This window comes from Heterodontus francisci, chromosome 2, assembly GCF_036365525.1.
Source record: "Heterodontus francisci isolate sHetFra1 chromosome 2, sHetFra1.hap1, whole genome shotgun sequence".
Taxonomy (NCBI): domain Eukaryota; kingdom Metazoa; phylum Chordata; class Chondrichthyes; order Heterodontiformes; family Heterodontidae; genus Heterodontus; species Heterodontus francisci.
Window position 1 is genome coordinate 182,092,946 of NC_090372.1, and position 22,919 is coordinate 182,115,864.

Here is a 22,919-nt window from a genome sequence, read left to right on the forward strand (position 1 = left end):
AGCATTTGCAACAATCTTCAGCCAGAAGTGCCGAGTTGATGATCCATCTCGGCCTCCTCCTGAAGTCCCCAGCATCACAGATTCACTCCGCGTGATATCAAGAAACAAATGAAGGCACTGGATACTGCAAAAGCTATGGGCCCTGACAACATTCCAGCAATAGTACTGAAGATCTGTGCTCCAGAACTTGCCGTGCCCCTAACCAAGCTGTTCCAGTACAGCTACAACACTGGCATCTACCCTGCAAAGTGGAAAATTGCCCAGCTATGTCCTGTACACAAAAAGCAGGACAAGTCCAATCCGGCCAATTACCGCCTCATCAGCCTACTCTCAATCATCAGTAAAGTGATGGAAAGAGTCATCAACAGTGCCATCAAGCAGCATTTTCTTAGCAATAAGCTGCTCAGTGACGCTCAATTTGGGTTCTGCCAGGGCCACTCAGCTCCTGACCTCATTACAGCCTTGGTTCAAACATGGACAACAGAGCTGAACTCAAGAGGTGGGGTGAGAGTGACTGCCCTTGACATCAAGGCAGCATTTGACAGAGTATGGCATCAAGGAGCCCTCGCAAAACTGAGGTCAATGGGAATCAGGGGGAAAACCCTCCGCTGGCTGGAGTCATACCTAGTGCAAAGGAAGATGGTTGTGGTTGTTGGAGGTCAATCTTCTGAGCTCCAGGACATCACTGCAGGAGTTCCGCAGGATAGTGTCCCCGGCCCAACCATCTTCAGCTGCTTCATCAATGACCTTCCTTCAATCATAAGGTCAGAAGTGGGGATGTTTGCTGATGATTGCACAATGTTCAGCACCATTCGCGACTCCTCAGATACTGAAGCAGTCAGTGTAGAAATGCAGCAAGACCTGGACAATATCCAGGCTTGGGCTGATAAGTGGCAAGTAACATTCACTCCACACAAGTGCCAAGCAATGACCATCTCCAACAAGACAGAATCTAACCATCTCCCCTTGGCATTCAACGGCATTACCATCGCTGAATCCCCCACTAACAACATCCTAGGGGCTACCATTGACCCGAAACTGAACTGGAGTAGCCATATAAATACCGTGGCTACAAGAGCAGGTCAGAGGCTAGGAATCCTGCAGCGAGTAACTCACCTCCTGACTCCCCAAAGCCTGTCCACCATCTACAAGGCACAAGTCCGGAGTGTGATGGAATACTCTCCACTTGCCTAACACTCAAGAAGCTCGACACCATCCAGGATAAAGCAGCCTGCTTGATTGGCACCCCATCTACGAACATTCACTCCCTCCACCGACGCAGTGGCAGCAGTGTGTACCATCTACAAGATGCACTGCAGCAATGCACCAAGGCTCCTTAGACAGCACCTTCCAAACCTGCGACCTCTACCAACTAGAAGGACAAGGGCAGCAAATGCATGGGACCACCACCACCTGCAAGTTCCCCTCCAAGTCACAATCATCCTGACTTGGAACTATATCGCCATTCCTTCACTGTCACTGGGTCAAAATCCTGGAACTCCCTTCCTAACAGCACTGTGGGTATACTTACCCCAAATGGACTGCAGCGGTTCAAGATGGCAGCTCACCACCACCTTCTCAAGGTTAATTAGGGATGGGCAATAAATGCTGGCATGGCCAGCGACGCCCACATCCCATGAATGAATAAAAAAAAAGCACCAGGGAGGCAACATAGCATCCTGGAGTCTCGTTTGCGGCCATAGAAATGCCTATCTATTCCCCTTACAATTGAATCCCCTACAACTATTGCATTCCCACACTTTTTACTCCTCCCCTGCGCAACAGAGCCAACCAAGGTGCAAACTATTGGGCTGTTGCTGCTTCCCCCCCCCCCCCCACCCACCCACCCCCCCCCCCCGAGAGGCCATTCCCAACAGTATCCAAAGCAGTATATCTGTTTTGTAGGGGAATAGCCACAGGAGATTCCTGCACTGCCTGGTGGTCACGCATTCCCTTCCTGCCTGTGGAGTCTGTGCCTGCAGTGTGACCACCTCTCTATACGTGCTATCCACGATACTCTGCCTCTGTCGGGGGAGATCATGTCCAATAAATTTGATTGAATTTTTCGAGCAAGTGACAAGGTGTGTAGATGAGGGTAAAGCAGTTGATGTAGTCTACATGGACTTCAGTAAGGCTTCTGATAAGGTCACGCATAGGAGATTGGTTAAGAAGGTAAGAGCCCATGGGATCCAGGGCAATTTGGATCCAAAATTGGCTTAGTGGCAGGAGGCACAGGGTGATGGTTGCGGGTTGTTTGTGCGATTGGTAGCCTGTGATCAGTGGTGTACTGCAGGAATCAGTGCTGGGACCCTTACTGTTTGTAGTGTACATTAATGATTTAGTTGTGAATATAGGAGGTATGATCACTAAGTTCGCAGATGACACCAAATTGGCAGTGTCGTAAATAGTGAGGAGGAAAGCATTACAGGACGATATAGATGGGCTGGTAAGATGGGCAGAGCAGTGACAAATGGAATTTATTCCTGAGAAGTGTGAAGTGATGCATTTTGGGAGGACGAACAAGGCAAGGGAATATATAATGGATGGTAGGTCCATAGGAAGTACAAAGGCTCAGAGGGACCTTGGTGTACTTGTCCATAGATCAGTGAAGGCAGCAGCACAGGTAGATAAGGTGATTAGGAAAGCATGAGAGATACTTGCCTTTATTAACCGAGGCATAGAATAGAAGAGCGGGGAGGTTATGATGGAGCTGTATAAAACACTGTTAGGCCACAGCTGGAGTACTGCGTACAGTTCTGGTCGTCACACTATAGGAAGGATGGGATTGCACTGGAGAAGGTGCAGAGGAGATTCACCAGGATGTTGCCTGGGCTGGAGCACTTCAGCTATGAAGAGACTGGATAGGCTAGGTCATTTTCCTTAGAGCAGAGAAGGCTGAGGGGGGAAACCTGACTGATATACAAAATTATGAGGGGCATAGGGTAGATAGGAAGAAACATTTTCCTTTAGCAGAGGGGTCAATAATCAGGGGGCAATGATTTAAGGTAAGTGGCAGGAGGTTTAGAGGGGATTTGAGGAAAAGTTTTTCACCCAGAGGGTGGTTGGAATCTGGAACACACTGCCTGAAGAGGTGATAGAGGCAGGAACCCTCACAACATTTAAGCAGTATTTAGATGAGCACCTGAAACGTCATAGCATACAAGTGCTGGAAAATGGGATTAGAATAGATAGGTGCTTGATGGCCTGCACAGATACGATGGGCCGAATGGCCTGTTTCTGTACTGTATAACTATATTACTGGTTATAGAATGTCAATGAGAAATTACCTCAAATCCAGCTGCCAACAAATATGAATACACAACCAGACCAAGAAACCCAAAAAGAAAATACAAGTTTCTAATTCAAAACAATGCAGAGATCCAACATATAAGGATTGCGTAACTTAGCCAACACCAGACAAATGCATTGGCCATTTTTAAACTTTACTATAAAACTCTAATCCTGGGAAATATTGGTGTAATACACAGCTCATGAGAAGTGAAACCAAACAAGAACATTACAGCAGATAAAAATGAACCAGTCTGTCTACTGATAGCTTAAAAGATAATGACAATCTAAAGACTAAAAGTGTAAAAGATTGATGGACATTAACAGACACAAAGTTAAAAATCATCACCCTTGATTCCTGGCCGAGCTAATCACAAACATAAACAATGAAATGTAACAAGTATGAAATACATATCAAATTAGTCAAAATAATTCTGTAATTACTGGCAAAACATTCAATATAAACCCAAAATAATGCATTCAAAGCAAAAACGTGAAAACAAATATAACATTCTTTTCTCCTCACTTGATGACTAAATATGAAAATCATTCTACTTTTAACTGACAGTTTGAACATGTTGAATATTGTATTTTTACAACTGTTTAGAGCCTCACCTTTTGCCTTATAAACGTTTCCACAAGAGCTTTCCTCAGAATACTTAGACATTTCTCCCACTTTTCAATGCTAAAAGGTGCTTCTGGTATACAGTTCAGTATCCCACTGCACCCCTCTGGAATACTTAATATTTTTGTTACCCTCCTTTACATTTTCTGTTCTATTTCTTTCATGTTACTTCTTTGCTTTTTATATGTTCCTTCTGAATTTAATGCATCCTTTCTCCCTAATACCTTCCATAACACACTTCTAATCCATGGCAGTTCTATTTTCCTCGACTGCTTTCTGAGATTAACCGCCTTTGTCATGAATAAACTCCCATTAAAGCACTCCAATTTTCTTTCTGCATCCTTTCCTCGAGATAGATCTTCCCATTTAGTCCCTTTCATGCAGCATTCTATCCCTTCAAAGTCTGCTTTCCTGAAATCAATTTTCTTAATTACAATCTTAAAAATTAACTATGATCACGAGACCCCAGAATGTTCAACTTACTGCCTCATTAGAACCAATAATTGCCTTCCCTCTTGTGAATTCCTTTACCTGCTGTTCAAGAAAAGATTTGTTTAGGACTAAATAAAATCCCCTGCACTACAAATCTGTTAGGAGCTTCCCATATTTCACAAAGGTGAGCCTCTCTTCCAGTCATTTTGTATCATCTTATCACATAATATAAAACAAATAGCTGGGTTGGATTATGCATTACAATGCTGCAGTACTCATTCTGGGTTCAAGCAATTAAATAAACTGATCAATTTTGTCTGCATGCTTACAGCTTACACTGCTATTTTTACTGTACAAGTTTAAGCCAGTTGAACAAATCTGAATGCAATTCTCATTTTTAAACTATCCTTTAGAGCATTATAACTGGTCACTGTGAAATCCCTTTCAGCAGAGATGAGGGGTGGTACAGCACAGGTTACTCTGTAACCAAAATGACCACCCCAATTCCCAACAGAATTTAGAATATTTAAAATACTCAAACATTTTGGTACCCTTTTAATACTCACTCTTGGAAAGTAAAACATCTAATGTTTTGTACATGCCTATAATTTTTAAAGCAACTAGAAGACTGCATGGTGACCAAGGGAACGTCAGAATGTGTTTGAATTCAGCAGGGGAATAAAACTTAATCCACCCAGACCCGATGACAATGTCAACCCAGTCAGATCTCAGATATCCCCACTCCAATTCAGGACTGCAGCAGCCAACACGCGCAACAAGCCAGAAGATTCCCGAGTGAACAAGGGACGGCAAAGTGGCCGTACACGGACACTGGGGTCTGTGGTAAACAACTGAGGTTTGTGACTGGTAATTTCAGGAATGAGAAGTTTCCCATTGGCTCTGCTTTCCAGACAAGACAGTCTTGGAAAAAAAATCACATCACTACAATGGACAGTATCAACAAAATTGCTAACTATTGATGCTTTCTATTTTGCAAGACTCTAGAGCATGTTCTGGGACTGTTTTGTGAAATAAAATCCATTCACACACGGGTTTTTCCAGTGGGTTCGATTTTTGTTTTTAAAAAAAAGCTCAGGAAAACCACAGAGTAGTCCCGAGTTCAGAAGCCGCTGTTGCTGCTCCCAGCACCTGTCAGCTGTGAAACTGACAGCTGTGATTTTTTTTACAAAAGCTGACCAATCACAAAGCAGCTGGGAGGGGGGGGGGGGTGGGAGAGCGAGGAGTGGGAGAGCGAGGGGGGGGGGGGGGGAAAAAGAGAGTGTGGGGGAAGGGGGGGGGGGGTGAAAGAGATCAAGATCACACCTGACAGATGGACATTGATCCGCATTCTCCGCATCGCTACATCAAGTGCCTGAGCAGACACTGACTACTTGTGCAAGCAAAAAAATGCCAGGTACTCACTAGATAGGGAGAAATGCGTTTTAAATCGGGTTGTGTTTTGATTGCATTAGGTTGACTATACACTTTATATACAGATTAATTGCCCCCATGCCCAAGTCAATAATTGTGTCAAATGTCCGTGGTGCCTATCCCTGTGTGCGAATGGATGTTTTATTTCACAAAACAGTCCCAGAACATGCTCTAGAGTCTTGCAAAATAGAAAACATCAATAGTTCGCAATTTTGCTGAAACTGTCCATTGTAGTGATGTACTAACTGTACTCATGGAAGACTAAAGATTCTCTTGCACATGGTACGTGTACACTACGGACTTTCCATATGTAAAATAAACCTAGTAAATGGGCGAATACCATACTTGCAATGTATATCTCTTTAGAACAAAGAAGGAAAAAGTGGTTTACGGAAGTACATTAAGCCAACACAAATAAACCATCAATTCCACAACCACGTTTGCTGGAGTATTCACGAGAATCTGAAAAATCTGTCAACAACTGGTACTCTAAGCTAACAGCTGAAAGTCTCCATGCTCTTGCAGTTACCAGAGTCGAATTCAGGACACAACTGGAACAGTTAAGAGTCCCCAGCTACTATTCCACTGATCATCAAGAAATACTCCATCTTCTGGTAGTTACTCTATAGTCTCAAATTAATCTCATGTCTAAGAAGATGAAAGCTGATAAGTAGAAGGAACCTTAGTTCAGAAAACACTACTCATTTCCACAATAAAATCCACACAACGTGAAGTACTTACATCAACATAATCCTCCAGAAGAGTCATATGATTTTGATTTTCTGCAGGCAAGGTAGTCACTTAATCAAAACAACTAATCTGGATGCCAATTATTTCCTATTACCATAGGCGCCAATTATAAAGATGCTGCTCGACAGTTCTGCGCTTCGCGATAACCTGTCATTAAGTTCTCATTGCTTGCAAGCAGGACTTTCATTTTGAGCATTTCTCAGTTAATCATCCCTCACAGAAATAAACATTTCTTGAAGCTTAACAAAAGGGCATTACTTTTTAAAGCCTCTAGAATTCCGGCCACTGCTGCAAGCCCTTCTTGTGGGCTTGCTGAAGACATGTGTGAAAAATAATCTGCATACAGAATGTGTTTTGATTATGTTACTATCTATTGCTTTTGGTCATCTTTTTGTGGTGTGCTGTTAAATTTAGTTGATATTGGGGACACAGTTTTGGCTTCACTACTGGCCACCATGTATAACAGGCAAATCGTGCTCACATGAACAGGCCCTCTATATGCAGTACCGAATGCAAAATTTAGAAAATGAATTAACTTAGGTAGAATTCTGTTGGCAGTGAATATATTTACTGATCTAGCCACTTGGCCAATCTCAATTATGAAAATTGACACTGCGGGGCACAGAGTTTTAAAAAAATGTTTCCGTGATTCTTACATGGCATACATGAATTTTAACACATACTAGAAGTATGGGTAATGTTCAAATTTGCAGACTTCATTACATACATGAAGAGCAATATTGAAAGTTAACACAACCTACTAAAAAAGGCAACACTTGTGTCCAATTAAAATTAAACTGTAAAACTCTTCCAGTAGCATACTATTCACTACCGACTCCTCACCTCTGAAAAATATAGGAACAATAAAAAAAAAAGGCACAGGAAACAGTATACAGCCATTGAGGTCCAGCTTCCAAGATAATGTACATTATGCAAGATCAATAACGCTCGGATGTAAATGTTAATTTCCTTCAATATATTAAATACAGCTAGCAAAACATCCAATGCAAAGTTGAAGCTCATTCTCAATACCAAAGATAAATAAGGGAAGACACAGACACTTGTGGAAAGGTCTCTGCAGTCAGTGTTCCTCGTTATTTGCTGTTTTAACATCTTCATAATGTGATTACGTAGATCAATCTAACCAAGTGATAACTTAGAAAGGGATTGCAAAAGGAGAGAGAGAAAAAGGAATTTGTAACACTAAAAACAAACTTACATTTATGTAGCATCTTTCACAATCTCAAGACATTCCAAACTGCTTTACAGTCAGTGAAGTACTTTTGAAGTGCAGTCACTGTTGCAATGTAGGAAATGTGACAGCCAATTTGCGTACAGCAAACTCCCACAAACAGCAATGTGATAACTACCAGATAATTTGTTTTTAGTGATGTTGGTGGGGGATAAATATTTTCAAGGACACTGGGGAGAAGTGCTCTTCTTCAAGAGGGCAGATGGGCCTTGGTTTAAAGTCTCATTGAAAGTTGGCACCTCTGACAGCGCAGCAATCCCTCAGTACTGTACTGGAAACTAACCTAAATTTTAGCATTCAAATTTGCAGTGGCACTTCAACTCAAATGTTCAGACACACAGGTAAGTGGACCGCTGAGCTAAAGCCATATTGTAATTATTCATGACTAAATCCAAGATTAACCAGCAAATAGCACAATAAAAGGCATGTGATCAGGAACACCATTTTTTGCAACTGAATAAATCAAATTTGATTACTACCTTCAATTTTACAGATGTTTTGGGGCTTGTACTCTGCAGGTCCATTCAGTTAGTATTAACACCACTAGTTTAGAGCAGCTGAGGACAAATGCAGTTCTTTGGCATGAGATTTTCAACTGTCTATAATGACCTAGCAAGCCAGTTTTATCAAAGCCACTACAAAAACCTTTAGGAATAAAATGGAATGGACCACCTAGGCACTGGACTCGGTCAAGGCAAAGGCACACCCAGCTCAGTCACCCTTGCAAATCTTCCTTACTAACATGTGGAGACTTCTGCCAAAAGTTGGAACGCTGTCCCACAGACACAAGCCCGACAGTTATAAGCTCAGAATTATACCTTTCAGTCAACACCCCAGACTCCTCCTTCACTACCCGAGTAAGTCTTGTTCCATTGGCAGGAGGGAGTGGCCCTCGGTGTCCTCAACATTGAATAGATTGGGCCCCATGATATCCCATTCACGTCATCAGATCTAACAAGGACATAGAAAGTTCCTGCTGATTACCACCCTCCCTCAGCTGATGAATCAGTACCCCTCCATGATTGACACCACTTGGAAGCAGTACTGAAGCAAGGGTACAGAATGCACTCTAGGTGGAGGACTTCAAAGCCCATCACCAGGAGTGGCATGGTAACAACCGTATTGACCAAGCTGGTACAGTCCTAAAGGACGTGGCTGCCACACTGGGCCTGTAGCAGGTAGTGATAGAACCAGCATGAGAGAAAAGCTACTTGACTTTGTCCTCACCAATCTACCTGTCGCAGATACAACCGCCCATGACAGTATTGGGAGGAGTGACTACTGTGCGGTTCTTGAAGGACACTATTTTGTGTTGTGTGGCACCATCACTCTGCTAAATGGGATGGATTCAGAACAGATCTAGCAGCTCAAAACTGGACACATGACATGCCGTGTGTCATCAGTAGCAGAATTGTATTCCACCACAATCTATAACTTCATGGCCCAGCTAATCCTTCACTCCAGCATTATCATCAAGCCAGGGGACCAATCCTAGTTTGATGACAAGTGTAACAGAGTGTGCCAGGAGCAGCACCAGGCATATCTAAAAATAAGGTGCCAAACTGGTGAAGCTACAAAAACAGAAACATGCATGCTAAAACAGCAGAAGCTGTTTTAGACACTTGGCTGGAAGAACATTTGCATACTAAAGAGACAGTGCTTGGAGAGACAAAAGAATTGCTCACGGATTCAATTAACAGAGATTGGTCTGGGTAATGCAGCCAAGTGTCTGGTCATCTTGAAACAAGTAATTTCTTCACTCCAGCAGCGGTTTAAAATTGATGTTCATATGACAAAATTAATATGCCTCATTCTTGGCAGGTTGGGGGAGGTCTGTATGACAATGCTGCTTCTGCTGTTTTAGTATGCATGTGTTTCTGTTTTTGTCACTTCACCAGTTTGGCACCTTATTTTTAGATATGCCTGGTGCTGCTCCTGGCACACTGTTACACTTATCATCAAACTAGGATTGGTCCCCTGGCTTGATGGTAATGCTGGAGTGAAGGATCAGCTGGGCCATGAAGTTATAGATTGTGGTGGAATACAATTCTGCTACTGACGACACACAGCATGTCATAAGTGTCCAGTTTTGAGCTGCTAGATCTGTTCTGAATCCATCCCATTTAGCAGAGTGGTGCCACACAACATAAAGTAGAGTGTCCTTCAAGAACCGCACAGTAGTCACTCCTCCCAATACTGTCATGGGTGGTTGTATCTGCGACAGGTAGATTGGTGAGGACAAAGTCAAGTAGCTTTTCCCTCATCCTGGTGCTCACTAAAGATACACACCCCGCAACCCCCAAAGAGCTTTGAAATCCACAAACGCAGGAATGGTTAAGCCAGTTAGTCACATGACTAACCTGCTGGCCAACCTGGATTGTGCCACACAGAAAGGAACAGATGGCAGTTTGCAACTGAAGTTAGAACAAGGAAGCCTCTCTCCCCTGGCTGTCTCTCTCTTGCTTTCCCCCAAGCCACTGCACCGACGGAAGACAAGTAAACCTCAAGAGAGAAAAGACTCAGACATCGAAACAAGTCGAAGCGTGAACTGGGCCCCAACGAACAGCAGGACTTAGCAGCAACTAAAGAACTCAAAGGGCTGTAATTATAATCCCAATATTTCTTTTCTTCCTTTCTACTTTTTCTGTCTCTATCTTAGTGTGTGTTTATCACGTTTGCATGCTGGCATGGTCGCGTCGCATATTCGTAGTTGTTAGCCGGATTAGAGTTTAAGGTCAATAAACTTTCACCTTTCTTGTTTAAATCTAAGGAAACCTGTCTGATTTCTTTGCCTTACAATTGGAGCAGCGAACAAGGATTCACTGAGGGGGAGCTAAAAACACGGTGTTTCTAAAATCAAACCCTATTACGGTTAAACCAGGCAAAGGCTAAGAGGGAACCCCTAGACCTCTTCTCACCTTGTCGTAACAAGCATGCTATAGACACAGCTAGGTGATCCCACAACCAACGGATCATATCAAAGCTCTTCAGTCCTTCCATATGTAGTCATGAATGATGGTGGACAATTAAGCAACTAATGGGAGGTGGTGGCTTAGTGAACACCCCCATCTTCAATGATGGTGGAGCCAAGCAAGCAACTGCAGAAGACAAGGCTGCAACCATCTTCAGTCAGAAGTGCCAAGTGGATGATCCATCGCAACCTCCTCCTGAGGTCCCCACCATCAGGAAACTATGGGCCTTAGTGATGTACTGGCTGTGCTGAAGATCTCTGCTCCAGAACTATCGGCGCCTCCAGCCATCTTGTTCCAGTACAGCTACAACTCTGGCATCTACCCGACAAAATAGAAAATTGCCCAGGTATGTCTTGTCCACAAACAAATAAGACAAACTCAATCCAGCTAATTATCACCCCAGTGTATGTTCAATTTAAGTCAGTAAAGTGACAGAAAGGATCGCTGGCATTGCGATCAAACAGCACCTGCTCACCAAATACTCAGCTCTAGACCTCATTACAGCCTTAGCAAAACCATGAATAAGAGAGCTGAATTCTGGAGGTGAGGTGAGAGTGACTGCCCTTGACATCAAGGCAGCATCAGACCAAGTGTAGCATCAGGAATTCTTTTAAAATTGAAGTCAATGGGAATCAGGAGGAAAACTCTCCATTGGCTGGAGTCATACCTATCACAAAGGGATGGTTGTGGTTGTTGGAAGCCAATCATCTCAGTCCCATTTGTAAGAGCTCATCAGGGCCCAACTATCTTCAGCTGCTTCATCAATAACCTTCCCTCCATCATAAGGTCAGAAGTGGAGATGTTCACTGATGATTGCAGTGTTCAATTGCATTCAGAACTCCTCAGATAATGAAGCAGTCCATGCACACATGCAGCAAGACCTGGACAGCATTCAGGCTTGAACTGATCAGTAGCAAGTAACATTCATGGCATACAAGTGCCAGGCAATAATTATCTCCAACAAGACATGGCCTAACCACCTCCCCATGACATTCAATGGCATTACCATTGCCAAATCCCCCACCAACATCAACTCACCAGACATATAAATACTGTGACTACAAGAGTTCAGAAGCCTCCTGACAACCCAAAGCCTTTCCACCATCTACAAGGCACAAGTCTGGAGTGTGATGGAATACTCTTCACATGCCTGGATGAGTGCAGCTCCAACAGCATTCAAGAAGCTCAACACCACCCAGGGCAAAGCAGCCCACTTGACTGGCATTCCATGTACCTTAAATATTCATATCGTCCATCACTAGTGCATTATGTCTGCAGTGTGCACTACCCACATGATGCACTGCAACAATGTGCCAAGGCTCCTTTGACATCACCTCCCAAATAAGTGACCTCTATCACCTTAAAGTACAAGGCCTGCCAGCACACTGGAACACTGCCACTGGCATGTTCCCTTCAGTTATACAGCAAATTGACTTGAAAATACTGTTATTCCATCATTGTTGCTGGGTCAAAAATTCTGGAACTCCCTCGCCTAATAGCAATGTTGTGTACCTTCACCATACAGGCTGCTGTGGTTCAAGAAGGAAGCTCATCACCATCTTAACAGCAATTGGGGATGGGCAATAAATGATGGTCTCGCCAGTAACATCCATATCCTGCGAATTAATTTTTAAAAATGCACGGACTACACTGACAACCCAGTGTATTCTGCAGGGTTATTTTTTTTTAGTAAGTTAGACTTTATTTAAAAACAATGCTGCAGTTTTGTTCTAGGGTACAAATCGTGTTAAATCATGGGGTCAAATATAAAGTTTCTACGTGGATGTTTGTAGATGTCATATTTTGAAATGAGTTAAGTATAGATGAACATCTTGGGCAGTGACCAAATATGATGTTTAGATCCAAAGAAAATGGCACGTTAGTACAAGGGAACTAGAAAGGAATGGGGCAGATTTTTAGAATGAGCGAGCTAGTTGAAGCAAGCTTGAAAGAGAAATTGGCACACAGGATTGTAGATCAACAATGGGATATTTTTCCAACAGACATTGCAAAGTTGCAGAATACATACTATTACTCTGAATTTCAAAATGCAGTGGGTAGTTACAAACAAAAATACTGAGGGAGAGGGCATGTGGAGCAGATAGGTACAATAAAAAGGAGAAATTAAGAGGTTAAGATAAATCAAAGAAACAAGTATGAAACATTAAAAACAGTATTCCAGTATTACCAAATGTGAGGAGAGGTTAATGAGTTAATAGAGGATAAGTGGAAATTGGTAAGGATACTCAAGTATTTTGTTTGTGTTTACAAAATTGAGGAGATATATTCTGAATTGGTTAAAACTGAGTTAAGGATTTACTATAATCAATAAAAGTAAAATCAGAGAATATAGCTTATCTAAAGGAGGCCAAAACATGAGTGATCCAACTGGATGCGTGAAGAACCTGAGGAAAATCAAATGAGAAATAACAGGCTACGAGGCTAGATGGGATTGAGGTTCACAAGGAGGAGGTGTTAGCAATTTTGGAAAGTGTGAAAATAGATAAGTCCCCTGGGCCAGATGGGATTTATCCTAGGATTCTCTGGGAAGCTAGGGAGGAGATTGCAGAGCCTTTGTCCTTGATCTTTATGTCGTCATTGTCGACAGGAATAGTGCCGGAAGACTGGAGGATTGCAAATGTTGTCCCCTTGTTCAAGAAGGGGAGTAGAGACAGCCCTGGTAATTATAGACCTGTGAGCCTTACTTCGGTTGTGGGTAAAATGTTGGAAAAGGTTATAAGAGACAGGATTTATAATCATCTTGAAAAGAATAAGTACATTAGAGATAGTCAGCACGGTTTTGTGACGGGTAGGTCGTGCCTCACAAACCTTATTGAGTTTTTCGAGAAGGTGACCAAACAGGTGGATGAGGGTAAAGCAGTGGATGTGGTGTATATGAATTTCAGTAAGGCGTTTTATAAGGTTCCCCACGGTAGGCTATTGCAGAAAATACGCAAGTATGGGGTTGAAGGTGATTTAGAGCTTTGGATCAGAAATTGGCTAGCTGAAAGAAGACAGAGGGTGGTGGTTGATGGCAAATGTTCATCCTGGAGTTTAGTTACTAGTGGTGTACCGCAAGGATCTGTTTTGGGGCCACTGCTGTTTGTCATTTTTATAAATGACCTGGAAGAGGGTGTAGAAGGGTGGGTTAGTAAATTTGCAGATGACACTAAGGTCGGTGGAGTTGTGGATAGTGCCGAAGGATGTTGTCGGGTACAGAGAGACATAGATAGGCTGCAGAGCTGGGCTGAGAGATGGCAAATGGAGTTTAATGCGGAAAAGTGTGAGGTGATTCACTTCGGAAGGAGTAACAGGAATGCAGAGTACTGGGCTAATGGGAGGATTCTTGGTACTGTAGATGAACAGAGAGATCTTGGTGTCCAGGTGCATAAATCCCTGAAGGTTGCTAACCAGGTTAATAGGGCTGTTAAGAAGGCATATGGTGTGTTAGCTTTTATTAGTAGGGGGGTCGAGTTTCGGAGCCACGAGGTCATGCTGCAGCTGTACAAAACTCTGGTGAGACCGCACCTGGAGTATTGCGTGCAGTTCTGGTCACCGCATTATAGGAAGGATGTGGAAGCTATGGAAAGGGTGCAGAGGAGATTTACTAGGATGTTGCCTGGTATGGAGGGAAGGTCTTACGGGGAAAGGCTGAGGGACTTGAGGTTGTTTTCGTTGGAGAGAAGGAGGAGGAGAGGTGACTTAATAGAGACATATAAGATAATCAGAGGGTTAGATAGGGTGGATAGTGAGCGTCTTTTTCCTCGGATGGTGATGGCAAACACGAGGGGACATAGCTTCAAGTTGAGGGGTGATAGATATAGGACAGATGTGAGAGGTAGTTTCTTTACTCAGAGAGTAGTAAGGGCGTGGAACGCCCTGCCTGCAACAGTAGTAGATTCGCCAACTTTAAGGGCATTTAAGTGGACATTGGATAGACACATGGATGAAAATGGAATAGTGTAGGTCAGATGGTTTCACAGGTCGGCGCAACATCGAGGGCCGAAGGGCCTGTACTGCGCTGTAATGTTCTAAAGTTCTAAATAAATTCCAAACAGAGGCCCTGGAAATTATATTTTAGAGTTTCATTGAGAATGTGCGCCAGAGGACTGGATACTGTCAAATCTAACACCCATTTCCAAACTGGGAGACAGAGCAAACTCAGTTTAATTACAGGCCAATTGGTCTGATATGCGATTTAAAAAAAATTGATACAAGAAATTACTAAGTATTCAAGAAGAAAAAAAAGCAACCAAAACAGAAATCAGAAAGCAAGATTGTACCTGACAAATTTGATAGTACTTTGAGGTGACATATAGCTGGTGGGGAAATACAATGTATCTCGTGTACATGGACTTTCATAAAGCTTTCAGTAAAAGATTACTGAAAATGATTAAGAGGAATGGAATTGGAAGAGTAGAAACAAATTGGGATTAAAAACTGGTTAGAAGGGAGAAAACAGAACAGCGGAGGGGAATTTCTTAGATTGGTTGGAAGTGGGTAGGGTATTGTCCAGGCCTGGGCTCACCTATCCACTGTGGACATCGATAATTTAGAAATAAGTTTAGAGGTGATGGTGCCCAAATTTGCAGATGATGCTACAATAGGAGCTTGAGTAATTAATTCTGAGGGCCGAAGGAAGCTGCAAGTGGATAACGACCAGATGGTTGAACAGTCTAATAAGTTACATGTCATTCAATGCTAGCAAAAACATGGTGACCGAAAAAAATGCAAGTAATGGGGGAACAGCTGGGTGACGTGAAACAGTAGAAGGATTTCCTCAAGAAAAAGCAGCACTCCTAGTAAGGCTATTATAAAACCCAGTATTTTTTTCTGTGCAACAAACAGAATATAAAATTCGAAACGTTAACAGTGAATATCTGCAACAGTGTAGTTTTGGGCTTCACACAACAGAAATGATGCTGCCTGGTATGAGGAACTACAAATACAAAGAAAGAATCTTGCCAGATTATTGGGCAAGTTGATAAAAGGAGTGCAAAACGATAAGATTTTCCAGTGGTTGAGGGGTCTAGAATAAGGGAACATAGATTTATTTTTTTTCATGCAGAGGACTGAGAGACTGTGAAATACAATACTGTACCAGAGTGTGATTGAAGCAGAGACCATGTTGACCTGTAAAGATTAGATAGGTGGTCGGAGGAAAAGGGAATAAAGGAATATAGAAACAGGATGGAAGCATGGGATTAGGACTACTACAGGTGTGGAGGATATACCCCAACACAAACTTGTTTTTATATTCCAATTTCTATGCAATTCTAAGCCATCACACAGGAACCTTGGTGTAATACATAAAGCATCCTAATATTAACAAACTGAACTCTCAATAGGCTAAAACTCACAGGACAGGGGAGTAGGAAATTGGACAATGTAGATGAGGATTTAATCAGGGTGGCTGCCAGCGTACTTCAGGCAATGCATGTTAAAATAAATGTTCACCGGTATTTTGGTAAGATAACTCCATTCATTTGAGTTTAACAGTTGCAATTGTTTGCTAAGTTTCTTGTTTCCTGGGGTCAGAATTAATAAAGGGGAAAAATATGGTCAATGGTGGTCAGGTTTTTACTACAGAAGCTGCTAAGACAGTCAGGTCCAAAGGTTACAATTTAAGGAAGTATTTTGAAGTTGTGTGTCGAAGTAACGCAAGACAACCGAATAATGCAGGGAAGGATGGCATGTTCATTATTTTGCATTTTTTATGCAAAGAGAAATAATACTGACTGAATTAAGTGAGCCCGATCACATCTGTTGCCTTATATGTTCAACTGGCTGTGAAATAAAGCAGCTTAATGGCTCATATTTGGACTTGTTCTACTAAGATTTTTTTGGTCTGTATTTAAAAGGACTGGAGAGGTATGCACGTGTGAAAGACAAGATATTCAGTTTGTATGTCAAGGGAAACTCTTACATTGTCTTGATATGCTATTATAAAAATAGATATTACAGAGAGTCAACTCCAGCATGCAAGGGGTTTGCGATCCACTTACAGGAACAATTGATGTCACTGAACCCAAGAAGAGAACTACAACAAACTTGAATTTGTAGCAGCAGCATTTAACACCACAACTTTTTTTTAATTGCAAAAACCCAAGTTAAAAAGGGCCATAACCCCATAGTGCAGGCCAATATCAAAAGCTGATGACAAGATAAAAACGATCAAATTAGTTAGGCGGCACTACCGAAGTCTGTAGTGCAGAAGGCCATTCAGCCCATCATGTCTGAGCTGACTCATTGGTAGTGCAATTCAAAATTAATTCCACTGACCTGCATCCTCCCCGTATTCCAAACTCTTAAAATATTTATCCACATTCTTTTCAGAAGATGCAATAGTCTGTGCCTAAACTACACCTATTGCAAACCATACTCCAAAAACTCTTTGCAAACGCAAATTTCTTCTGACCTCTTTCCTTACTATGCCAAATTTAAATTGATGAATCCGCATTACTGATTTTGGGAAATAATCTTTCCTTATTAATTCATCAAAACTTGATTTTAAAAACCTCAAATCTTCTCTGCTAAAAATGTTCAGCTCATTGTCATTTGAGCTGACCCCTAGCAACGTCACTATCTTTCCTAATTAGGCATCATCTGCAAATTTAATCATTTTGCATTCAGTTTCATAGTCCAAGTCATGTAAAAAAAAAACAGTGATGATCCCAAAATTAACCCTGCGGTGCCCCATTCAGTACCTCCCCACACTTGACTTAACATTGCTGTCTCTCCTTCAGCAAACTTAGCAATCATGCCCAAGATTTGTTTGGACCACATCATGAGGTTTTCTACAGTCCACTCAGGTCATCAGTTCCTTAAAAGCTGAGGTCAGCTGGTCAAGCAGGATCTTCTGAACTCATGCTGAATACTCTATACTACAACTATAGGAAGGATGTGATTGCACTGGAGAAGGTGCAGAGGCTGAGGGGGGACATGATTGAGGTGTACAAGATTATGAGGGGCATTAATAGGTTAGATAGGAGGAAAATTTTTCCCTTAGCGGAGGGGTCAAGAACCAGGGGGCATAAATTTAGGGTAAGGGGCAAGAGGTTTAGGGGAGATTTGAGGAAACAATTTTTCACCCAGAGGGTGGTTGGAATCTGGAAGGCACTGCCTGAAGAGGTGGTGGAGGCAGGAACCCTCACAACATTCAAGAAGTATTTAGATGACCACTTGAAATACCATAGCATACAGGGCTACGGGCAAGTGCAGGAATACGGGATTAGAATAGTTGGGTGCTGTATGGTCGGCACAGACACGATGGGCCTGTTTCTGTGCTGCATAACTCTATGACTCTTTACTCAACAATGAGCAGAAAAATCAAAAAGCTGGCAGTGCAGTACTGACGGAATGCTATATGGTCGGAGATGTGCCTTTCAGAGGAGACGTTAAACCGAGGCCCCATCTGCCCTCTCAAGTGGACATAAAATACCCCATGGCACTATTTTGAAGAACAGGGGTTATCCCCAGTCTCCTGGTCAGTATTTATGCCTCAATCAACATCACAAAAAACCGATTAACTGGTCATCATCACATTGCTGTTTGTTGCAGCTGGTTGCATGCAGATCGGCTGCCACGTTTCCTACATTACAACGTTGACTATACTTCAAATTAGAGGCCTGCTACCTGACCCGAACCAGACGACAGTTTCGGGCTCAGGTCAGGCCGGGCCAGACACACACGATAATTGTTCTGCTGCTAAGTATTGAAATTTAAAATTTTTTTTACCTGAGCTGGGAGTCCACGACAAATCTAAGTCTGCGCAGTGAGCCAGTGACGTCATTATGACGTCATCGTGCATGTGCTGCAGCTTCGTGGAGATTCCGAGTCCGAAGGTAAGTAAAGGGATGGTCGGGTCGAGTCAGGGTAAAATCGGAAGGATTCGGGCCGGGCCCACTGTGGTTCGGTCAGGTTCTGATTTCCCAACCTGAGCAGGCCTCTACTTCAAATTACTTCATTGGCTGTAAAGTGTTTTGGGGCATTGAGTTTGCGAAAAGTGCTATATAAATGAAAGTCTTTCTTTTCGATCTTCAAAGTACTCTCGATAATCAATTTCATTATTTTACACAGAATTGAAGACATGTTAATGGATTTATAGCTTCCCATATGTTTTGTCATTCTTTCTGAACATGGACATGACTTTAGACATTTCCAAACTACTGTCTCCCATAACTCCCTCACAATAATGGTCAATGTCTCTCAAATTATCTTAGCATTCTGGAATGAATACAATCGCTGGGATAAATAACATCTGTTCCAGTTAGCTTCTGACTGGAATATTCGCATTCACGGCAATGATTTATCAACCCTTCCCAAAGCTAAGTCAGACCAAATTCTTCCATTTCCTTCTCATCCTGGAAGTCTGTCCATTTCCCAAACCTGACCCACGCTACCCCCACCTCTCGCGAATTAGGTAACATTTTGATCATTTCAGTTTATTGCACAAAACCCAACTGTGTCAAAGCTATACAATTTTTACTGAAAGGAGATACTCTTGTGCTGGAGAATGCAATTCCTAATTCGGCACCACACCAGATACAACAGTCGGAAGCAGAGTAAAGTTAACTGTACTTTGCCCAAAAATATACCTCAATCCCAACCTTTAAACAATAATTTTTATTGCAGTAGTGTAAATAATAATTCAATTTCTTGTACTAGCTGCCTAAATGACATTGCCAATCTGTGTTAAATCAGGGCTAGCTTTGGCCAACTAGGAACTGGACAGAGACCACATAGGACTTTTACAGCCAGAAGGCAAAACTTTCATTTCTATGGGCTGATTTGAACCAGGTCCCACAGGTAAAAGAATGGCTTCTAACCCATTGTAAAATTTTGGGCCCCAGCTCCTTATAAATAATGCAGTGTTAATATTTATCTTACCACTCTCGCATGCACTCTGAAATGACACTTAACTGTTCCACAAAGACTGTATGTTACACAATTCCTTCAATCACAGCTAGACAACATTCAAAGCGTCTTGCATTACAACAGTGATTACATTTCAAAAAGCACTTCATTGGCTGTAAAGTGCTTTGAGACATCTGGTGGCTGTGAAAGGCGCCACATAAATGCAAATTCTTTTTAAGATGGTTTAAAAATGTCAAATATTAAAATAAGATTTAACTGAGCAATCACTTTCCCCATATTACAATAAAGCTTTTGATGATTATTTAACTAACCAGTCCTTCTGTTCATTCAGCAAGGTTACATCTTCGAGTAATATTTGCTATCTTTGGCAATATAAGTCACCTTGCATTTTTTTTTTAAATGCAACAAGTTGGGTGTTCTTACTAGGATCACAATATTTCAATTAAATGAAATTACATTTCAACCGATAATTAAACAGTACATGGGAAAAGAGCAATCTGTATTCCAATAACTGGAGCTCACAACCATCATATAAGCACTGAAATTATAATGGTGGATTTTACCAGGAGAAAAAAGTCCTTTGTTTTCCACTGTTTCAGTGCAAGCTTAAAACCTACCAAAGAATGTCTTTGACAGTATTCATTGCTATGCAAATTTCATGGTTCCTAAAAGTAGAGAAAAACAGCTACTCTTGGAAAATTTAACTTTTAATTTCCATTTATATTTCTGCAAAGGAATCAAGCAGCCAAGAAATAAAGCACTGAAAAATAATGAATAATTTCTGCTTCAGGTTTATCTAGTATTTTCATATGCTTTATGTGACAGCACGTTAAAAAGCGTTGTATATATGTTCAAACTTCCATGTAGTGATAGCTAATTTATATGTTAGCATCTTCTGAAGTATACTAAATAAGACAGACCTTGCAGGCAGCTGTATTTAACCCAGTCATTGGTTTCTCAGCATAATACAATATTATGTGCCTGAATTGCACTGCAATCACATTTATATTGGATAAATTACTGTTCGAGTAATCACAGCACATACCACTATTCTGTGTTGAACCAGTGCCACTGCTTTTGCTGGAGACAGAGGTACTACATGGCTGGGTCCCAGGTTGTGCTGTTACGATTCGATTTACACCCCGATACAGCTTTCGGGAGAAGAGTTCATCACCATCATTGTCCTGAAGAGGTGGTGACCGGGGTCTGAAATGCCGCCACCGGCATGCCTTAATGTTTGCTAGAATCTGAGCGAGGTCTCTAGAGGGGCGATCCGAGGTATTTATTTGTGAGGTATTGGCAAATTCATTAAATGGAGAGTGGGGTGGGGAAGAGAGTATCTCAGGATCCAACTGATGAAGAACAACGTCATTTTCCGTATGCGCTCGGTCCAACAAACTTCTACAATTGGAGGAAGAGAGAGAATTTATGAACTTCAGGCGTTAGTGAATCTGAATTCGGCATATGATTAAAAGAATTCTACCAGAAGTCAGCAAATATTTAAACAACGCTAACAGTTTCTTCATTTAAAACTAAAAGTTGTGACAGCAACAAATTACCACAGATGCATAAAATTAATAGACAAATTTAGGAATCAATACAAAATTGATTTCATTGCCCATTTCCACTATAATGATGTTGAACTCAAAATAATTTTTCTCTATTATTTCAATTGTTTAAATAGAATTGCTTTGCAAATGACATGCCCCATCAAGGAATCTGACAGTAAGACTTATAATGTTACAGGTAGTTGTATTAACAGTTGGATCTGTCACTCCATTAGAAAAACACTATTAATGACATTACAATGTTCTCTACTACTGACAGAATGGCAAAATCACTAAATACTGCATATGACATACCTAAAAGTTAGCACATCGTGATGTTCTACAAGCAAGACCCCAGTCCCCTACACTTACAACATTCCCCTACAATCAATCGCATTAACTTATCTGTCTCACAATCCCAATGCATTATCTGGCAGTGACAACACCTGTACTGAGAAACAACTGAACTTAGGGGAGCAAGGTTCCAAGAAATCAAATCATTTTATTACTTAATCATTTACCTACAGTATATTTAAGATTACAATAATTTGAATGGTAATAAATTTCAGCATATAATAACCTTTAGAAAGCAGTAGCTTTCTGTATAACACATTTAAAACCAGATTTCAAACACATGTAAAACCAGATTTCTCTAAGTGCAAGTTATTTCGCAAAGTCATCTTTTTAATTCTATGATGCGCTTAACGTAGTGAACACTGCAATCAACTACTTCTATGAAAACCTTTTATACAAGCAGTTTAAAGTAATCAACTATGCTTACTGACCTTCCACCTCGTCCAACACGCCTTCGTGCAAAACCAATACACCTCCTGGGTACAGTCAGTGTAGTGAGGCAGTATCTGTAGCGAACATCTCCTAACCCTCCCTCTTCTGGACTACACCATGGCCAGTTCCCTGTTTGGTCCAAGCGAGGCTGAGAGAGAGAAAATAAAAAATATTCACGGGAATGAATATTTGTAGCTGAGAAATGCTTCCTCTCCCAGTAATGCAACATCTATTACTTCCTCCTTTGAACATAATAATGTTCATATTATTTGTGTCAACACAGCATTTACAGAGAATACAGGAGCCTTTTTCAATCACATATTATACAAGCAATTTACATAGCTCAAATGCAGAAATATTAAAGATTATATCTCAGGACTCTATACTATGAGTTTTGCTCTGTTGAATACATTTCAAAATATTGCAACAGATCTTCTACAGTTACAGCAGAGAGGATGGGAAGGGAAAATCCATTTCAAGTTCAGGGCTTTTATTCAGAAATTCCTTCTAAATAACTTGCATTTACTATGTTAGATTCACTATATAAAACATCTGAAGCTCAATAATGGTATACTTAGATTTGAAAGTAATCTCAACTGACTTTCATTTTGAGATAAGCAATGCATCTAGTGTAATCACTTAAAATGCATTACACAATACAAAGATGTGCCCATCGAGCTCAACCTACTGCCCACTGGTTTGTTTTCACCTCACCTGCACTGTCTCACTGTACCTGTTAACTGTAGTTGTGGGAGACAACCAGGATAAAGTTACCTCAGGGGAAAAAAAACAGAATTCATACTGTACCCTAATTTGATGTTTTATACAAAGAAAACAAATTAACTTCTCCTAAACATTGCTGATTACTTTCATCTGCAGAAATTCTCCATCAATTAATAGGTATGCAGGATGGGTGAGGCTTACAAAGAACAGATTCTGGGTTGTTCTGACACCCATCA

At 41.5% G+C, this 22,919-nt stretch overlaps 1 protein-coding gene across 3 annotated transcripts in view; it reads right to left on the minus strand.

Moving 5' to 3' along the window:
* LOC137349171 (enhancer of polycomb homolog 1-like) overlaps positions 1-22,919 on the minus strand; it is a 271,229-nt gene that overhangs the window by 25,759 nt on the left and 222,551 nt on the right. For all 3 annotated transcript variants that reach the window (XM_068014602.1, XM_068014589.1, XM_068014592.1), the window contains 2 exons: positions 21,960-22,108; positions 20,673-21,028 (listed from right to left, as the gene is read on the minus strand). In XM_068014602.1, the coding sequence (XP_067870703.1) occupies positions 20,673-21,028; positions 21,960-22,108 (505 nt within the window). The remainder of the gene's footprint in view (positions 1-20,672; positions 21,029-21,959; positions 22,109-22,919) is intronic.